This window comes from Myiozetetes cayanensis, unplaced genomic scaffold (assembly GCF_022539395.1).
Source record: "Myiozetetes cayanensis isolate MyiCay16 unplaced genomic scaffold, myiCay2020 scf3, whole genome shotgun sequence".
NCBI lineage: Eukaryota > Metazoa > Chordata > Aves > Passeriformes > Tyrannidae > Myiozetetes > Myiozetetes cayanensis.
The window spans coordinates 49997626-50018374 of record NW_026087521.1 but is presented as its reverse complement, the minus strand read 5'-3'; the positions used below and the strand labels follow the sequence as shown (position 1 = coordinate 50018374).

The 20749-nt window shown below is 44.0% G+C and overlaps 1 protein-coding gene across 1 annotated transcript in view; it reads left to right on the top strand.

The window, feature by feature from the left end:
* The first annotated feature begins 2100 nt into the window (after positions 1–2100).
* Positions 2101–20749, top strand: part of EP300 (E1A binding protein p300) — a 61441-nt gene continuing 42792 nt past the window's right edge. The window contains exons 1-2 of the mRNA XM_050323834.1: positions 2101–3991; positions 19070–19728. Coding sequence (XP_050179791.1) covers positions 3898–3991; positions 19070–19728 — 753 coding nt within the window. The 5' untranslated portion in view covers positions 2101–3897. The remainder of the gene's footprint in view (positions 3992–19069; positions 19729–20749) is intronic.

Sequence of the window (20749 nt, the reverse complement as noted above, 5' to 3'; positions counted from 1 at the left end):
TAAGGGCCTCTGGAGAGTCTGAGAACCTTATATAGACTTACTTCGGTGGACTTTTAATTCTAAGGAGACTAAAAAAAAAGTAATAATTAGTCTCAGATGTGTTAAAAAAGTGCTCCACGAACAAGGGAAACAGTCAATCTGAAAAAAAAAAATTGAGGTAACATCAGACTTCTGCAACTGGAATATTTGGGAAATTTAGTAGCAACAAGAGGCAAAAAAACCTTTGAGAACCATAACATTGTTTCCAAGGTGTCACTGTTAAATTTATCACTGTTAGCCCTGACAGCTTTAGTTCTGAGACTTTCTTTTCAACAGATTTTTTTCCTGTGGCTTATTTGTCTTTGCAAGGGTTCCTGAACCTCTCGTGTAAAAGACACGGATTTGTGCACTGCCTGTGGTCCCAAGACTTTTCTGGAAGGGTAATGCAGTCTTTAAGCACTTTTGGAGTGGTTTGTGTTTTCCCTTTTGTGCCGGGGGAAACAATCTTTCTCGAAATAAAGCCCAAACAAGGGAAGCTGAAGAGTGGGAGTACGTGAAGAAGCTGGAGGATAACTGTTACAGGGCTTTGAGTCTCCACTCGTGTCTGTAGGCTCCTCCTGTAGCCTCTGGTGTTTATTCTGTCTATTTAGTGTAGGCTCTTCCCAAATACCTGCTATGTAGATTTCGGAGGGTTCTGCCCTGAGGCCGAGCGGCAAGGGAAGTGCTCCCCGCAAATGTCCGGTTTGGATCAAAACCCCCTGCTTTTTCCATTAAAAACACACGCGTGCCCGCATTTCCCTTCCACTCCTATCCTGTAATGGTGTGCGGCCCGACGGAGTCCGAACGCACGAAAGGGAAATGCCAGGATGGGGCATTTCCTCACGGATGAGCCCTCTGAGATTTGAGGAGAACTCTCGGCGGGTCCGCAGCCCCTGGGGCGGCTCAAGGAGGGTCCGAGGAGGGTCCACGCCGGTGTCACCTGTCCCTGCCCACGGCCCTGGCAGGGGCGGGAGCGCTGCCAGGGCGCTGCGGTGCCGGGTACCGCGCCCTGCGCCCTCCTCGGCACTCCCGGGGGTCCGGCAGAGCGCGGGGCTTGTGGGTTTAATTACCCTCAGGCATGCAGTGTGGGGGTTTGGGCTTTTAATTTTTCGTGACGCCGATTCGAGCCTGCGGCAGCTCTGCGCACCACCGGGCCGGGCAGCACAGAGCACCCCCAGATTAGGAGGAATTTCTTCACAGAAAGGGGGGTTGGACATTGGAATGGGCTGCCCGGGGAGGTGGCGGAGTCACCGTCCCTGGAGGTGTTTAAGGAAAGACTGGACGTGGCGCTCAGTGTCTAGTTGACATGGTGGTGTTCGGTCGGGGGTTCGACTGGATGATCTCAGAGGTCTTTTCCAACCCGACCGGAATCGATTCTGTGATTTCACGGTCTCGCTCGGAATCTCGGGGGCCCTCTGGGTGCGGGCGCCCCTCCCCGGTCCCGCTCCTCCCAGGCCGGGGGTGCCGGCCCGGGCTGCCATGTCTGTGGCGCAGCACGGCCCGGCACCGGCGGGAGGAGCGCCCCGCCCGCCGGCGCCGCAGGGAACCGGCCGGGCGCCGGCAACCGCGAGGGAGGGAGGGAGGGACGAAGGGAGGGAAGGAGAGCGGCGGGAGAGCCCCGCTCCGCCCGCCCGGCGCCACAGCCCACCGGGCACGGGCACTGCCGCGAACCTCCCCGCCACCCCGGGCCGCAAGATACGGCCGGGCACCCCCTGAGCGCCGCCGCGCAGTTTTGGGCCGACAGAAAAGGGCGTGCGGGGCGGGGCAGGAAGAGGGAGCCTTTTTTTTTTTTTTTTTTTAAGGAAAACCCCCCTTCGCCTTTAAGGGGCGGGGCCAGCGGAGTTTGCGGAAGAGCCCGGCGAGAGGCGGGCGCTGATTGGCTGAGCGCGGTCTCGTGACGGCGGTCGGGGCGGTCCCACCCCCCCTCACCGCCGGCCCCCCGCCTTCCATTGTGTGCGCGAGCGCCGCCGGGCCCCGCCCCACGTCTGACCACGCCCCTCCAGCCGGCGGCCCCGCCCCCCGTGGCGGCCCCGCCCCCGCGGTCTCTTGGCTCATTTCCGGCCGCCGCCGCCGCCGCTTCCCTCCGAGGGCTCGGGAGAGCGAAGGAACAACAGCCGCCATTTTGTTTGTGTGTGAGCGACGGAGGGAGGAGGAGGGAGCGAGAGGCCGAGCCGGACGGGGCGAGCCAGGGGGAGGGCAGCGCACAGAGACCCAGGGGCTCGGATAGGGGACGGGGAGAGAAGCGAGGAGTCCAGACGGCCCCCCTCCCCACCCCAGCCTGCCCGTCCCCTCGCTATTCCCCTCTCTCTCTCTGTTTCCTTTTCTCTCTTCTCCTTTTCCCGGAATTCTCCCTCGCCGCGCTGCCCCGCGCCCCCGCTTTGCCCGCTCCGCACACACGCCCCCGGAGCGCCAGGCAGGGGCAGTAGGGAGCCTGCGCTCGGCCCCCGCGCTGCCGCCGTCCCGCCCCGGCCCCCCCCGCCGGGCAGCGCTGGGACCCCCTCCCCCGCCCGGCCATTCCGGGGCGAGTCCCCCGGCCTTCTCTGACGTGATTTTTCTCCTGGTTTATTATTTTAATTTTACCCCCCGCTCCTCTTCTCGGAGGGGTCGCTGATCGGCCTCCCCTCCCACCCCGACTACCAACCTCTTCGGTCCTTTCCCCACCCTCGCAGAGACGAAGGGGGAGTCCCCGCCGCGCCCGAGCAGCGGCCGAAGGTTTCCTCCCTCGCTTATCGCGCCCCGCATCGCCCGTGGGTCCGCGGGAGCGCAGACGGGCAGCCCCCTCCCTGCCACCATCCTCGGCCGCCCGGGAGGGGGGAAGGTAGGCAGAGAGGGCGGGAGGGGCCGGCTTCTTCCTCCTCCTCCTCCTCCTGCCGCTGCTGTGGGATCGGCCCCTCTGCCTGCGCCGGAGGGGGGGGCAGCCTGCTACTGCGAGCGAGAGAAAGAGGAAGGGGAAAGAAGAGAAGAAGAGGGGGGGGCAGAGAGGGTGTTGAAACCCGCCCCCCACCTTCCCATCCCGCGATCGGTGCTGCCTCCATAGCACAACAACCCCTCCTCCTTCCCTGCACAACAAGATGTGAAGCGGAGACTCCTGGGACTTATCCTCACCCTCCTCATCCTTACAGCTCCCCTTTCTGCAGCCATTAGCGACGGGCGAGGAAGAAGCGAGTGGAACTGGGGACCCCGCGCACGCCGTGCCACTCCTCCCGCCGCCTCCCCCCCAGCCCTGTCGCTGGCGGAGGGTATTTTTTCGCAGGGTGGTGTTGGAGGGGGAAGGAGCCGCTGCTAGAGGACGGTGATCTTTTTTTCTTTTTTCCTCCTCCTCTCCCCTCCTTCGCTCGCCTCCTTGTGGCGATGAGGAGGAGGAGGACGGCGCCGAGGAGGAAGAGGCTGATGGCGGCGGTGAGGAGGCAGCAGGAGGAGGAGACCCCCCGAAGGATGAAGATGATGATGGTGGCGGCGGCGAGGAAGCACCACCAGCACAACAGCCGGGATTAATTTTACGAAAAAAAAAAAAACCAAACCAAAAACAAACCAACCATCAGCCGTCTTTTTTTTCTCCTTTTTTTTTCTTTTTCTTTTTTTTTTTTCGGGGCTTTACCTGCTCTTCCCATCTTCGCTCAGCCCTTTCGCCTGGGGGAAGAGGCCTCACCCCCCGCCCCGGCTCCCACCTCTCCCTACTTCTCCGCTGCCGCCCTCCCAGAGCCCGAGGAGCAGAAAAAAAAAGGGGAACTTGGCCCCCCTCCTCCGCCAGATCCTCCTTGATCGCTCTCGGCGTTATTGTTGTTCTTCAGCTGACTCGGGGCCCCAGAAGAACGTGAAGGTTTCGGGGTTCACCCTCCACAGTCTCTCCGCTCTGAGTGATTGTCTAAAAAATTAAAAATGGCCGAGAATGTGGTGGAGCCGGGCCCGCCTTCAGCCAAGCGGCCTAAACTCTCCTCACCGGCGCTCTCCGTGTCCGCCAGCGACGGCACAGGTCAGTCTCGGGGGCCCGGGCCCTCCCCAGCTCTCGGTACCGCAGTTACTACCCTTTTCTCCCCTCTTCTGCCTAAATCTCCTCCTCCCTTTTGCTGCTGTTAACTCGAGCCTGCCTTCCTCCTTCCCGTCTGTCTCTCCTGTTTTCGCTCCGTTTGCACCTATTGGCGTTAATGGCATAGGGAGGGTGTTCGAATGCTTCTGCCCTTCTGGGTTTTTACAAGTGATTGAAAGCAAAGCTGTTCAGTTTATTGTGTTTTTGATCAGCTGCAGATAACACTTACTAGTTCGTCATTTTCGTGTCTTTCACAATAGTAGTTATTACCGAGCTCCTTGCTAAGCATAATTCCAGTTTATTTAATGCCAGTTGCAGAAATGCGAAACGGGGCTAAAGACGATGCTTTTGTACACTTTATTGTTGAACTATGTATGTGTACAGGCAAATGTGTCTTATTCTATTTTGCGTTTACAGGGTGTTTTTTACATCTTGTTTAGAAACGAGATTTATTTGTCTGCTATTTTTCTTTCTCCTTACGTGCAGTCTGCTTATTTGATTTACTTTTTACAATTCATCATTATTCTTCCTTGCAAAAGGGTATCTAAATACTGCTTTCCTGATTGAAATAGACCATCCACTTTAGGAAAAAAAACCAGCTAAAACCAAAATCCAGATGCCATACTTGTGGCATAAGGTTTATTGAGACTCTTATCTTCTTAGAGATGAAATGTTATTTCACCTTATTTGCATTAAGAATCAATATGGAGTGTAGTTCATCTTGCATCTCCCGTTTCTTTGCTGCGAGATCAAAATGTCTGAAATTCCCCTGTAGACTTAAGAGCTGCGAAGATAAAGGGGCATCTCTGCAGTCCTGCACAGGTCTTCCATGATGCTGCGAAGGCAAGCTAGACGTTGGAAATTTTAGGTGTTCCAATCCCTTGCAAATACAAACTGGTTGTACTGGGAAGTGGGGGGGAGTAACAAAGGGCTGTTCAGCTTTTTAATGCTTCCTGTGAAGCAAGTGAGTATTTGGTGACGTTTTGCTATGAGAATACTCTGTTACCTGTCCCACAGGAGTTTCTTTGAACTCACATTAGATCTTCTTAGGCTATGGGATATGGAGGAGGCCTCCTCCTGCCAGACTCTGTCGAGTGGTGGCATTTCTGAAGCCACCAGTGCTCTTGTTCTATGCAGTTAAAAGTCTGGCAAGAAAAAAGGAAGAGTTGGGGTTCTTTTTGTTTGTTTGGGTTTGTGGGTTTATTTCTAAAAAGCTCCTTTTTTGACAGTAAACAGCAGGTTGTAGTAGCCAGTTTCTGGTTGAGCAGTGGACGTGATTCTACTTAGAATCATCTCCAAAACTGATTTTGCCTTTTCTATTCTTGGTGAATGACGTACTAGTGTTGAAAAGTTTGTAACTTGTAGTGCTTATTAGATACAGGGAATATTATGTTGTAATTGGAGGACGTGACTATTCCTAATATCAACAGGTCTCTGGTAAGAGAGTAGAAGAGCATTGGAGAAGCTACTCTATAGCTAGAGCTAGTTATTGGGGTTTTTTTCATGCTAGACTTGGAAAACACTTAAATACTTAATTCACTAGTAATCATTTTTAATTTGTCTTGACAGTGGTTATTTTGCTCATTTTAGAGAGGTGAAACGTAAATGTTTTGTGAGAGAAGTTCTGATACTTGAAGTTAAAGACATGTTTTGATTCAGATGAACATCCATATCTAAGTTGAGATGTTTCTGATCAAATAAGGACTGGATAATTTGTGTATGTATTTCAGTTTAACAGGTGCAGACTTTCACAGAACACTTAGTCTTTTAATAGTTAACTTCCTGGGCAGCTTAATAAATGAACTTTTTAGAGTTTTGTTGAAATACTAGGGATTGGACAGTTTCAGTAGTGCACTAGTGTGGTATTTTTTTCCCCAAAGTGACTGGGACTGTCATCAACTGATAGCTATGCAGAGGTTTATAGTGGTGCAAACACTTTATGTATGCTGCACAAAAACTATTAAAGTATTCTGACTATTCTGGCTTTTTTGTTGTTGTTGTTGTAGCCAACTAATTAGCTGAATATGTGACAGTTCCACTTTTTTTTTTTAACATGACATCATATCTATTTCTCTAAATAAAATGAAACCTATGAACTAATGACTGTGTTCTGAGGGTTATATTTTTTCATTTGCTGCTTGAGAGGCTGCAGTTTGTTTTGTCACACTTCTACTGTTGTGGGAAGCTGCTTTGAAGATTACCTTTTTTAACCTATCTGTTGGTTAAATTTGCTTTGAAATAGTGCAAGCAGCTGTCATTAAGTAAATTCCACTTATAGAATCTGTTTTATTGTCCCCACTCCTCAGTTAATTATAGAAAATAAATAACATGGTGCTTATGTACTTACTCAAGCACTCTTTTTAAAACTGCTAGATTCTCAGCATCATTAGAGGGAAGGAGAAAGGCAGGAAACTTGCACTGTTGATGGAACTTTTTCCAACACATGTGCATAGTGGACCTTTGAGTGTGTGTTTTGCTGTTAGCTTTTTGACTCGTTTCTTACTCTGAAATGCTGTTTTAGCTTGTTAGATACCTAAAAACGATGACTGACTCCTGTTCACTTATTCCCAAATTTGCAGATGCTAAGTGTATTTATATTGACGACTAAGAGGAGTCTCTAATTCACTCATGTTTTCAATGTAGACCTGGATGATACTCTTATTCTGAGCCTGGAATGCACTAAACTTTAATGTTTGGTGACATTTTTCTAAAAAGAACTCAGCAAAGATTGTCCTAGTATGCTTGATTTATTGACAGCAGCCAAATGTTGCTGTAATTCCCACTGTCGTTCAGTGCTGCACCTTCTTCTGTCTTGCAAGCCTTAAATGGTTCATGTGTTCCCTGTGCAGAATTTTCTTTGCCGTGGAACATGCTGTATTAGTGTAGTTTCGAATTGCTTTGTTAATGCCAGTTCCTTCTTTAGGAGGGAAGAGTAAAGTAGACTTACAGGGAAACTGAAATGTTTGTATCACATCTTGTAATAAACACTTCGAAGTATTTTAGAAAGTCTTGATATAGGCAGTGTCCTGTAGTGTATTAGAATTTTTTAATGGTCTCTATTTTGCTTTCATGTTTTGTAGTTCTAGAATAATTTCAGAGGCAGGACTGTGCAGGATTTCCTTAAACTGCCAGAGGTTTTTCAACAACTTTTTTTTTTTTTTCTTTTCTATTTAAATGTTAAATTTGTTGCAAAGAAGAATGGTAATTATCCATATATCTTGTCCAGGCCTTAAGTTTTCCCAGGGCCGTTACAGCTGCACAGTGGTATCATCTTTTGGTGGCAACAGTATCCTAGTGTGGGATGTGAGTTTGTGGGTGCTAGCACAGCTCTTCAGCATGGTTACATTGATGTAAGTATTTGGCCCCTGTAGCTCTTTTTGCTCTCCTTTCCTTACTGGTAGCAAGCACGTTTTTGATATGTTGCACCTATGCTAACAGACTTTCTTAAATACTGTGTTAGCAAACTGGTGTATACTAGTCCCCCCACTACCACAGAATAATTTGATTGGGTCCTGAGCAGTTATTTCCTGGAGTAAAATGAGTGAAAGTCCTTCATAAAGATACATTTTTAACTGGATACTTTAAACCACTGTTGGTGTCTCCTGGTGAGGGGAGGAGAGGTTTTTTTATTTGTGAACCCCTCAACTTTTCCTGCAGTAATGTGGGAGTGCTGAAGTTGCTACGTGCGGATTTCTATGTGGTATATTCAGGACGGTGGAGTTTAAGCATCTTTTACAGCACACTCCCCTCACACCCACTGCCCCTCCTCCTTAGAAATAACCTGTTTTCTGTGAACGGGGAAAGTGTTTTGGGCTCTGGGTTCAGAACTGCTGTGTTTCCTCACAGAGTAGAGATGGAGTATACCCCCTGCTGCGGCATGTTTGTATGGTATCATATGTGTTTAGGTTGTTAGATCCGAAAATAGGATTTTAAGTGCTTAGTGTTTTGGACTCGCTGTGACATTGGAAGTCAGTTTTCTTCAATTAGTTTGCACGTGTGTTATATCAGAGATCAGAGAATGTATTTGTGGTATGTGCCTTAACATCCTTTGGTTTGCTACATCCAGAAGTCATGTTTTTCTGCGTAATAGCACATCTTCAGTCTCCTTTGCAGTACCCATCTTTTGTCAAGTCTGTATGTTCCTTTTTTTCAGGAACTGTTTCTGACCTTTAAAGTTTTACTCTCCCTCGCATCAAAGCTCTAAGATTTGTAACGAAACTTCTTCTGGACTACTGCAGTTTTGACTGATACTCAGCTTTCATTTGTTCCAAATGGATCAGGATGTTTCATTTCTCAAAATGAACTGTATTAATCTTGTCTCACTGCCCTCTTCAATTCTATTTCCAGACAGCTATGTGTTTTTTCCTAGGGTTTGTATATACTACAGTTAAAATTAAATACTTTTCACAAATCAATTTTCTGGCTATAGTTTAGGACCAAGTCATTAGCTGCATTTAACTTACAGCCATCAATTAAATGTTTTCATCTCTTGTTGTTAAAAACCACATTTTTTGCTATTTTTGCCTTAAAATGTGATTTGATGGATGGCACATACTGTAAATCAAGTATTGCAGAGCTGGATGCTTGTGTGGCAAAAATGGGTGTCTTTGCTAAGCAGGCTCTCAAAGTAACTGCATTAGGAATAAATTTAAGAGTTTAAGCCTGCAAAATTTTGTTTAAAAAGTAAAGCAGTCATTTATATGGTGCTTAGTGAGTTTTTAAAGAAAATCTTTCAGACTTTTGAACCTTGTAGATTTCCAAACTGCTTTGTCTATTCTTTTGTATCTTTCCCCCCGTGGATTGTGTGTCTCTGACATAGGTAGGTACTTTTTCTGAGCAGTGTTAACAGTACCTAATTTTTTAAAAAAATAAATACTCACTACAACAAGAGGACCGTCCATACTGTGATGTAAAAGAGAATCGTAAAAATAAAAGACCTAAGAGACTAGAAAACCAGTTTACAATTGCAATTTAAAAATAGATTCATAAGTTTCATATTCCAGAAAAAAACTTGTATTGTTGAACTTGTGAATTTAAATCCTAGATTAAAAAAAAAAAATCTAATTTTTGCATCTCGTTCCTCACAGTGCTAGAGTGGGTCTTGGATTGAGTATAAAGGGGCCCTAGTTGAGTTTATTGGTCAGCTGTGCATCTGCAGAAAACTAAATTTTATCTGGAAAGGGTCTATCAGACTCTAGGGTTTAGTATACGTTTTTAGGGGATGTGGGTTTCATAAGGTACTGACGATAAATGCTGAACTTCTGCTGTAGGAATTCTGGTTTCTTCTATCTTTACAACTTGGAGAAAATTCCTTTGTCATTAAATTTCAATTTTGTATAATTTAGTGTGTATTTCCTGCATCTTCTCTGTAGGCTACTTGGTCATCTCCACTATGCCACCTCAGTGTCTTGCTTAGCTGCCTTAGCAGGAGCAGCCTTTCAGTGCTTGTCCCAACAATGCAATGATAGTACTTCAGCCTTTCTAATCACCTCAACTAGTGTTCCTTCTGAGAGAGTTTCCCCAAAAATCGTTTGGATTTAGTATTTGGTAAGTGGAGTGATTTTGCTGTGTAGATTTCACTGACAAATAAACAATGCACACCTGTCTCCAAGGATTTGGCTTTTCTGTCTTTACTTAAACTGTAGCAGCAGGCTGAAGTAAAATACATCTGTCTCTGCATATGGTGGTATGCCTGACAAAAAACTTCAGTGGGTGCACTGAATTTGTAGAACTTCAAGTAGAACTTGAACTTGGGCAGATATCCTCTCCCTGAAGAGTAAGTGACATATCTGACAAGTGTCCTCCTCCTAAACAGCAACAAACTTTCTTAAAATGGATTGGCATATGAATGTATTTAAAGTTGGGTTAAAAACTTTGTGCAGTATTCTTATTCAAGCACTTTTTGAAGAAGGTGAGGAGGAGTGTTGAATTCTGGTGAACTCAAATCACAGTAACTTGTGGTTCAGTTGATGATGTCAGGTGTGCTTACAGGAATAGCGAGGACATAAAATCGTGGTCCAATCTAGGATTTTCGTTAAAAAGTGCAAGTTAGATACAGGACCTTCAAAACCACTGCAGCTTATTTTCTGTTATTTGTTGTTGTGAGATGGGGCAGATAAAGATTTTACTTTTTTCCATTTGTTGTGAAACACCTCTGTCCTGCACCTTTTGCTGCATTTCACTAGAGTTTTGAACCATATCTGTTTGTTTGCAGAATCATGATTTAATATTTCTTGCTTTGTAGAACTCCCAAATACCAGTGAGTAGGTAATTTCTCTCTTTTTAAGTGAGATTGTAACAAACTCTCACTGTGTTGGTGAACTAAAATCTAAGTTTATGAGTTTTTTTTCTTTTTTTCAGAATTATAGTAAAAAATAAAATTCTGGCAAAATGGTGGTGTATGGCTTGCTCAGAGGAAATTTTGCTGAAGCTAAACTGCCTTTTATGTATTCCTGAATATAATTTCAGGAAATCTTGGGAATTACTGGTTTAAGATAATGAAGTCTGATCTGCTGACTTATGTGGGTTTTTTTGTTTATTGTATATTTTTTTGTACATAAATTCAGCATTGCTCTTTGCTTTTACTCCGGAGTAGTGTTGAATGAACTCAAGTCTGTAGTACTCAGAAAACTGACTTTTTGGTAATTGTATGTGCGTGTTGCGTCATTTCAGAGTCGTTGTTCATTTGACAATGGAATGAACTTTACTCTTTTCTTGAAACTGATATGCAATGACTTCACAAATGAAACTGATTCAGAGTGTTCGTGCCCATGAGGGTGTTCCCTTCCTATCTGCACATACCCATTTTCTCTCCACGAGCAGAGCAGACCAGCAGGGCTTCTCTAGCTTTCCAGACTTATGGGCACAGTCACCCACAATTTATCAACCCCCCAGCTGAAATGCCATTCTTACTTTTAAACAATGTCACAGACCAGTGATAGGTAACTTAAGGTGGTCTCTTAATGGCGTACAGAGGATAGTGTTTGGAATAAGAATACTTATTTAGAGACTTCTGACTAAAGGTAGCCCAGTGAAATTTATCCAAATAGTAACATGGATTATTAATAGTTAATTTCCTTTTCACAAGGAAATTAACTGTGTGACTTGAACATTTCTTGGGAATTAAAGTGTCAAAACTTGATCTTATTTCATAGAATCATAGAATATGCTGAGCTGGAGGGCACCCGTCAGGATCATCGAGTCACACTCCTGGCCCTGTGCAGGTCATCCCAAGAGTCACACCATGTGCCTGGGAGTGTTGTCCAAATGCTTCCTGAATTCTGTCAGGCTTGGTGCTGTGACTACTTCCCTGGGCAGCCTGTTCCATTGCTCTACCACGCTCTGGGTGAAAAACTTTTTCCTGATATGTAACCTAAGCTTCTCCTGACTCAGCTTCATGCTGTCTCATTGAATCTTGTCACTGGTCATGAGAGTGAAGAGAATGGTACCTGCCCCTCTGCTTCCCCTCATGAGGATGTTGATGCCCCTTAATTTTTAATCAATTTAGTAGATTAATTTAAATTAATTCTACATTTTAAGTTAGGAAAAGCATTTTGGCAGAGCTTGTGTTGCCATTGGGTAATTGTGGCTTCATAGAGGATCTACATGAAAAGTCACCTCTTCAATGGCAAGAATAAATCTGATCTCCAAAACGCTGTATAACAGAGTTCCTACGAGGTTGGTGTGAGAGGCTCTTCAAGTTTTAACCTCTATCTTAGACATGTGGGTTTTTGTTTGTTTGTTTGTTTTTAACTTCCCTGATAAAACTACCTGAACATATCAAGCTTAATTTTCTGCCATTGTAGAGGTCTTGGGAATTGATGACTTTATTAACACTTTGTTTCAAGTCTGTGCTTCACCTTTGCCTCTGCATTTTCATGGATACTTGAGGATTATCCTGTGAGATTGTGTCTCCTTATCTTGTTTTGCCTTTTTTGGTTTTATGTTTTGAGTTCTGGATTTTTTTTGTCGACATGTCAAACAGTACGTTTTAGTTTTTTTACTGCGAGCTCGAAGGGTTGATTTCTCTGGAATACTGGTTGTATCCTGGTTGTATCCTCTGGGCACTTTCTCTGTTACATCTAGGCCCTGTTCAGTTCTGGTAAGCTTTTGTATCACCATGCAGAGAAGATACTGACCTCAGTACCTTGTTGTTATTCTTTGTCTGAAAGCACAGCAAAGGTATCATGTTTTCTGTGTGGTCCAACATCGTCTGTGGCTCCTGTCAATCCTGTCACGTGCATGCTTTGTATTCAGTGTCCTGTATTAAGCCTCATCCACTTGTTTCATTGTGAACACAGTGACTGTGATATAATTTGATCCACTGATGATAGGTTTCTGGGCTCCAGAAACATTTGTGCAAAAAGGTGACTGTTCAACAGCTTTCTAATTTGATATGTCTCTGTTTAGAATATAGTATAATAAATGGTATGCAGGGACAGGAACTGTAAAGTTTCCTACCTCTGTAAGGTCAGAAACTAGGTAAGCTCTGGAGTCAGTAGTTGTCTGACATATCTGCCATGCAGGGTTCTGGATGTGTCGCTGTTCACACGTGATGCTGTTTCTTCAGATGATACCAACTCTTCTCCAGACTGAATGCTCCAGTGTGGAGTCATAAGAGTAAAGTGTTGCTATTCTGTTGCATGTGGGCAAGTTCTTAGGAAACTAGTTTTGGTCACTGCAGCCTGTTTGCTAGAACCAGATAGTCTCCATATTGATAGAATTTCCTGTTTTATTCTGAAACATGAATAAAGGTCTCTCTTAATCAAGACATGAGAAAACAACTGAATCCTGACTGTGGGCTAGAAATCGTGCAAGAGAAACTGTGCCACCTGAACCTTTGTGTTGACTTCCTTGCTAAGTAGTTAGTATTGATATATTTTCCTTGCTTTATAAGCCTTGTCAGAAATCTCTACCTTGCCTTGCATGCTTTGAGAGCAGTTGCATCACTGGTGCTGCTGTGTGCTCTTGCAGTAAAATTAACCTGAAATAACTAATTTGAAAATTGATCACTTGATAAGGCACTGAAGCCTTATTGACTTAAGGACTTTGATTGCACATTCTGCATCTGTATTAGTTTAAAGTCCATTCTGGTGCCAGGTGGGTTTTCAACCCAGGCTGGAAGTTTCCTTGCATGTTGCAGATTAGACATTGTCAAAGGCAGTCTTCTTTGATGTAGGACCAAAAATCAAGAAAACAATCCGTAGTACACAATGGAGGTCAGTACACTGATTTTTGAAGTTGCTTTCTCTCAGTTTAGGGCACAGTTCATATTACTTAATCCAGTCTAACTGGACTACTATTGAGAGAAGGGACCTGCTCCTTCCTGGGTCTTTTCTGACCCACTTTCTCACTAGAGATCTAATGTAGTCAGGGCAAGTCAGGCCAGTTTCTTGACATTATTAAAAAAAAAAAGACCTGCTTAAGTATTCAGTAGTGGTACAATTCCTAAAAGGAATTATGATATGCCTTTGTATGTTGAGACTACCTCAGGTTAAGACTTTTTGATCTACTACTTAGATGTTGGTTTTTGGAGGTGCTTTTGTTTTCTTTCCTTTGACTCTTAGGTGGCAGAAGCAATCTATTCTATATGTTCTTGTTACTTGTGGGAAGATATACTCTAATAAAACCATAAATAGCATAAGGGGGAATCACTGTGTTATTCTACTGAGATCAGGATCTAGCTCTACCACTTACTGCCAGTGTGTTACTGGATGTTTTTGAGCTCTTAGGCCAGATACAGTCTGTTTTGTTACATCCCAATTTTTCTGTGTCTGATTATACCCCAAGATCTCTAGAGATTATGAATCAGGTAGACAAACCTTTGCAGGACTAACTGATCTTCCTCCTTTGCCTTCCCACAGGCTTTGTTTTGTTAGTGAGGGATCTTTGTGTGTATCCTTAATGAAACAGATTGCAAGGCTTGCAGTGGGCTCAGTGTACTGGAAAGTCAATCAGTTCTCTGGATATTTATCACCGTTGTCTTAAACTCTGCCTTTGGCTCTTGTGTGAGTGTATGTGCTGTTATTTTCACGTAGGCTGTGACCTGTCTGGCCCAGCCTTGTCAGTTTTTGGATTGGTTACAGGAAGAACTCTCTACAGTGGCCTTTAGGGTACCCGTTCAACCTAGAAAACTGAAATAGATCACAACTGTTGTTAAATGCACACAAGGTCTTATTGATCTTTATGGTCCTTAGAGACTGTTTGTGTTTCAGTCCTGTATCTGAAAATTTCTGCCTCTCATCAGTTGACTAAAAATGCAATTTTCATAGCTGACCAGACAACTGAAAGTTTATTCTAGTTTTGTTGTTTATCTACTGGCTAAAGAAGACTTTGAAGTTTTTGTTTTCGGAAAAAACTTCTAAAAAGAGCAACCTCACACCAGAATGTTGTGCTCTTGGTACTTAACTGCTTACAGTTTTGGCTTGTAGCCAATAGTATTGTTTTATGATGAATCTTCTGTCATATATTCTCTAAGATTAAAAATCCTAACAAGTTAGTCTTATATGGAAAGAACATATTAAATTTTTTTATGTAAAGAACTAAACCAATTTGAATTATTTCACAACCATTCAGGTTGGGGGTGGGGTTTTTAGTGTAACTGGTGATATGTTGTGGCGAGATATTAATAAAAAGAAAACCATTTTGTGTTTCTGACATTTTTCTTCCCATTCACTGACTGTCCCAGACTTACCAGGACAAGCTGCTCAGGCAGCTTGTACCTGGATGCTCCAGTTGGTTATGGCTACTAAGCCTTAAAACTGCAATTACCTTCTCATTTATGAGGAGGGAGAATTTCAAGAAAAGTGAGGTCTTCAGAGAAGCAGATTATTATTTTCTTGTGAATAAAGATGAGCGAATCTTTTATCTCTCAAAACAAGAATTACGCTACCCCTTTGCAGTGTTATATCTGAAATCATCTAAATGGATCTTTCTGAGAAAATACTATGCAGTGTTTTGAAAAATGAATTAGTCCTTCATATTTAAACGTTTACTGATCACTTTTCAGGGGTTTTTGTGGAGGGTTTAGTATACAGGAGTCTGATGTCAGGAAAGGTGATGTGAGGATTTTTGGTTTGGGACTCACCCTGTCCTGGGAGTGGTGTCTTTTCAAGAGTGGAAGTTCTTTCCCCTGCTACAAGCGGTCACAAAACTGACCTTTGAGCTGTGTGGGAGGTGGCTGTCTGCTGCCATGATGGTTATGTTGTAGGTACAGGGTTTGTGCTGGCTCGAGTTCTTTCCAGGCACTTAACTTTTGTTTTCAGTTTTGTTTGTTCATCATTAAGGACAACAGACTAACTTGTGGACTCCTGATTGTATCTTCTACTCCTTCCTCACTCGTGGGCTGTCTGTCAGGTTATTAGCCAGTGTCTGCTGGCACACAACTCTTAAGTTCATCCTTCTAAATGAAAGAACTTGAACAAAGCTTTATTCCCCTCGTTGTTCCTTCACTTCTGAATCTTCAAAAATACCAGTCATGCAAATGAAAGATCAGTCCTTAGTGTGCCTTGTTAAGCATAACTTCTAGCACAAGATTTATTTTAATAAAGAATGGGCTAACTGATTTTAATAGTTTAAAACAGTTCTTTAGTGGAAACTTTCATTCTATCTCTAGTGCTTTGTAGTAATGTAGAGTGTAGAAACGGAGTTATAAAATCTCTGTTGTGGTATACCTGCATTCTTGCCAATCTCATACGATATTTTCAGAATTCTGAAAGTCATGATCTTACCTGTGATAACAATTGCAAGGAAGTAGAGACTGTTACTACAGGAGTTTGGCTATTTGGGTATGGTATTGTGTGAAATATTTTAAACAGATTTGTAATGCTGATGAGCTTTTGTGACTTACTAATGTTCAACTGTAGTCTTTTTCTGCTAATATTTGGACCAAGCCGTCTTGCCAGCCTCTCAAAAATTCACTATAATTGATATGGCCTTTTAAATGCAGTTGCTGATATGAGTAGTATTTTAGGTTATTGCTTAGATTGAAGACATTGAAAATGCAGTGCAACACCTCCTACAGAGCATCCATGAAATGACCTTTCTGGCAGAAGTGGGGCTGAAATATTCCAATAGTTAAGATCAAAAAAATTACTCTCTTCTAGGTATTCAGCCTAGTCGTGTGTAGCTACGTCACACAGTGCCTCAGCCTTTCAGAGAATGACAGAATGGTTTGGGTTGGAAGCAACCTTAAAGATCATCTCTTTCCAACTCCCCTTCTGTGGGCAGGGACACCTTCCACTAGACTAGATTGCTCAAAACCCCATCCAGCCTGGTCTTGAACAGTTCCAGGGGTGTGGGGCATCCACAGCTTTTCTGAGCAACCTGTTCCAGTGCCTCAGCACCCTCACAGTGAAGAACTTCTTGCTATATCTAACCTCAATCTCGTCTCTTTCAGTTTGAAGCCATTCCCCCCTGTCCTATCACTACATAGCCTTGCAAAACTTCCCTCTTATGTAGCCCCTTTAGGTAGTGGAAGGTGCTATAAGGTCTTTCTGGAGCCTTCTCTTCTCCGGACTGAACAACCCCAACTCTGTCTTCATAGGAGAGGTGCTCCAGCCCCCGATCATCTTTGTGGTCCTCCTCTGGACACACTCCAACAGGTCCATGTTCTCCTTATATTGGGGGCCTCGGACCTGGATGCAGTACTGCAGGTGGGCTTGCATGAGAGCAGGGTAGACCAACACCCCAAGTCTTTCTCCTCGGGACTGCTCTCAATGCATTTTCCACCCAGGCTGCATTTGTGCTTGGGGTTGCTCCGACCCATGTCCAGGATTTGCTCATGGCCTTGTTGAACTTCATGAGGCTCCCATGGACCTACCTCTCAAGCTTGTCAAGGTCCCTCTGGATGTCATCCCTTCCCTCCAGTGTGTCCACTACACTACACAGCTTGGTGTTGTCAACCAGTTTGCTGAGGGCGCACAAGACCCCACTGTCCGTACTGCTGTCAAAGACTTTAAAGAGTGCCAGTCTTGGTTCTGATCCCTGGGTAACACCACTTGTCACTGGTCTCCACTTGGGCATTAAGCTATTGACCACATCTCTTCGAGAGTGACCATGCAGCCAATTTCTTACCCAATGAGTTGTCCGTCCATCAAATCCATGTCTCTTGGTGGGAGTGTCAAATACTTTGCACAAGTCCAGGTAGATGATGACATTTGGTCTTCCCTCATCCATCAGTGCCAGATGAGGGATCAGTTGTAGAAGGCTACTGAATTTGTCAGGCATGATTTACCCTTAGTGAAGCCCTGTTGATCTGTCACCAATCACTTCTTTATTTTCCATGTGCCTTAGCATAGTTCCCAGGAGGATCTGCTCCATGATCTTGCTGAGCACAGAGGTGAGACTGACTGGCCTGTAATTCCCTGGGTCTTCCTTATTTCTCTGTTTAAAAACAAGTGCCTCATTCTTCTCTATATCCCAGGTAACCAGGTTCCCCATTTCCTTCTGGAGAGAGTCTGTATTTTCCCTAGCTGTCCTTTTATCACCAACACACATATAGAAACTTTTCTTGTTGGTCTTGACATCCCTGGTCAGATTTAATTCTATCAGGGCTTTAGATTTCTTACATGATCCCTGGCTGCTGGGACAATGTCTCTATTCCTCTCAGGCTACCTGTCCTTGCTTCCACCCTCTGTAAGCTTCCTTTTTGTACTTGAGTTTGTCTAGGAGCTCCTTTTCCATCCATGCAGGCCTGCTGGCCTTTTTGCCTGACTGCCTCTTTGTTGGGATGCATTGCTCCTGAGCTTGGAGGAGGCAATCCTTGAATATTAACCAGCTTTCTGGGGCCCCTCTTCCCTCCAAGGCTTTATCTCATGGTACTCTAACAAGAAGATTCCTTGAAGAGACCAGAGTCTGCTTTCCCAAAGTCCAGGGTGTTGAGCTTGCTGTGCTCCCTCCTTGCTGCCCTAAGGATCTTGAGCTCCACCATTTCTGGTCGTTGTAGCCAAGGCTGCCCTTGAGTTTCACATTCCTCACCAGACCTTCCTTGTTGGGAAGAACAAGATCCAGCACAGCACCTCTCCTCAATAGCTCCTCTCTCACTTGGGAGAGGGAAGTTGAAGTTGCCTTCAACGCATTTCAGAAACCATAAGCTTTCTAAGTTATTTCTAGTTTAACTTCCGTAGGTTAAATATACAGACCAAGGTGTGTACTACTTCTGTATGCATAACACCTTCTCGTTTTCTTGTGCAAATTGATTCTGGGTGCTATGTGATGTTCTTGTATCTTACCTGTATATTCCAAATAACAATCTTTCACCCCTTGGTTACCTTGGGGATTGCTTTGCATAGGCTCTTGAGGTGGGAATTTGATTTTTTCATCCGAGTGTTTTTTCACAGTTTTGTGGCCAGGAGGGCTACTTTGTTTTCTAACAGTGTTGTGAAAAGGTACTGACTGTCCAGTGAAGTTCAGTGAAATTTGGCAATCAGGGCTGGTAATGACTGGATGTGAAAGAATAAAAAAAAGCCAACAGCTACCCAACAAAAAAACTAACCTAAAACCACACAACCAAATCTCTATTCATTTTTCTATAAATAGTAAACTTTTTTTTTCAAACTATATTGCTGTATTATTAACAGTTATGGCTGTTCCAAAAATGACAGAGTTCAGTGAAAGTTAAAAATTATAAAGACAATGCTTTCCCATCAACCTGTTAATTCTTTGTAGTAATTGTTGTCAAATTCCATTGGTCAGCTCTGAGAGATATTAATACAATTTTTTCACTCTTCGCAAATTTCCCAAGTTGAGAGATCATAGTTTGATATCCAGTGGTCTTTCAGCACAAATTGTAGGAGAGTCAAGTAGAATGGTCTTCTCTAGTTTAGACTCTGTGAAGTTTAGAAATTACTCTTATCCAGACAAATTGGATAGCTTTCAGTAACAACTGATAGGGGAATTTTGCTCAAACATAAAAAGTCAAGTTTTGCTAGTTACTTGAATTTAAAAAGTAGAAACTAACGAACAGGTGTTCCTTCAAGACGCTATTGATTGCTCTGACCTCATATACAATGTTTTGTTTTTCAGATTTTGGATCGCTCTTTGATCTGGAACATGACTTGCCAGATGAACTGATCAGCTCCACAGAACTGGGACTCACCAATGGTGGTGACATTAATCAGCTGCAGACCAGCCTCGGCCTGGCACAAGATGCTGCCTCTAAACACAAGCAGCTGTCTGAACTTCTACGGGCTGGTAGCTCCCCAAATCTTAACATGGGAGTTGGTGGCCCTGGCCAGGGCATGGCCAGTCAAACCCAACAAAATAGTCCTGGAATGGGAATGTTAAACAGCATGGTGAAAAGCCCCATGGCACAGGCTGGGTTGACTTCTCCCAATATGGCAATGGGTGCAAGTGGACCAAACCAGGGTCCTTCTGCCCAGTCCACAGCAGGAATGATGCCAACAGTAAACAGTCCAGTTAACCAGCCTGGCATGGGAATGAACACAGGGATGAATGCTGGCATGAATCCTGGGATGTTGGCAGCAGGCAATGGACAGGGGATGATGCAGGGGCAAGTCATGAACGGTTCAATTGGAGCAGGCAGAGGGCGGCCCAACATGCCGTACCCAAACCCGGGAATGGGTAGTGCTGGTAACTTGCTGGCTGAGACACTGCAACAAGGCTCTCCACAGATGGGAGGGCAGGCTGGACTGAGAGGGCCACAGCCTGGAGCCATGAACAAGGTAAGATGAGCTAAATTTTATTATCTTCCTTATTGTTGTTGACTTTATTTTGTAAAATTTATTCCTCTGCAGTATGGGTTCTACAGGTTTGATTTTTTTTCTTTAAGAATCCTGTATCATGGGGTAAACAGTTTATATGCTGCTAAAGTGGAATTTGTGACAGTCATATGAAGTGAAAATTGAATCTTCCACGACAAGCAAGACTATGGCTAGATTAAAAAGCCTATTTTAGAAATCTTGTGGCAGTATAGATTATTAACAACATTGAAAAGTAACTTGATTGTATTTTATTCTGTTTTATGCTTTGTCCACAATTGTATTTTCCCACCTAATGTGATGCTGGTATTGTGAATGTGGTGGGAATCCATCGGGATGCTGTGGTGCCTTTTTTCTGTGTGACAGTTAATGGAAGTATTTGTTGTCCAAGATCAGCTGAGTGTTTATGCTGTGGCATGTGCAAAGAGGCACATACAGGTTTGAATGGACTGGTGCACTCCCTGTACTGGACTTGTTAAGGAATAAGTATTTGAGTTAACAGTGGAGAATGAATGCTTCTGTAAACACCTGAAGACAAATGTTAGGTTCTTAAGACTGTTAATCCGACTCAGTTCTAGTTTTAAAATTCACAATGGCTTTGCCTATAGGGGAGCAAACCACAAAGCTGAAAAAAAAGTCTTTTTATGCTGGAGAGGGAAATAAATGTGCTTTTGTAATTCAGGAGATAGGAAGAAAGTTGTCGTGAGTCACTGAAAAGACAAGAGAAGACCCTAGTGGTTTAAGTGACAAAAAGGTGCCTAAATTTAATTTTTGTCATGCACAATTAGCTGTCTTAGAGTAGTAGCCACTTGAGTATTTATTCTCCAGTTTTTAGTGTTTTGATCAAAAGCCTAGAAAATACTTAAATGTTTCAGTTCACTTTAGGTGGGTATTTTATGTTTCTTGGCTAAGGAGGGTAGAGTTTTTCCAAGGTGCTCTGCAATACCTAAATCTGTCTTGGAATGCCTAAAGTCAGTCCACTTGA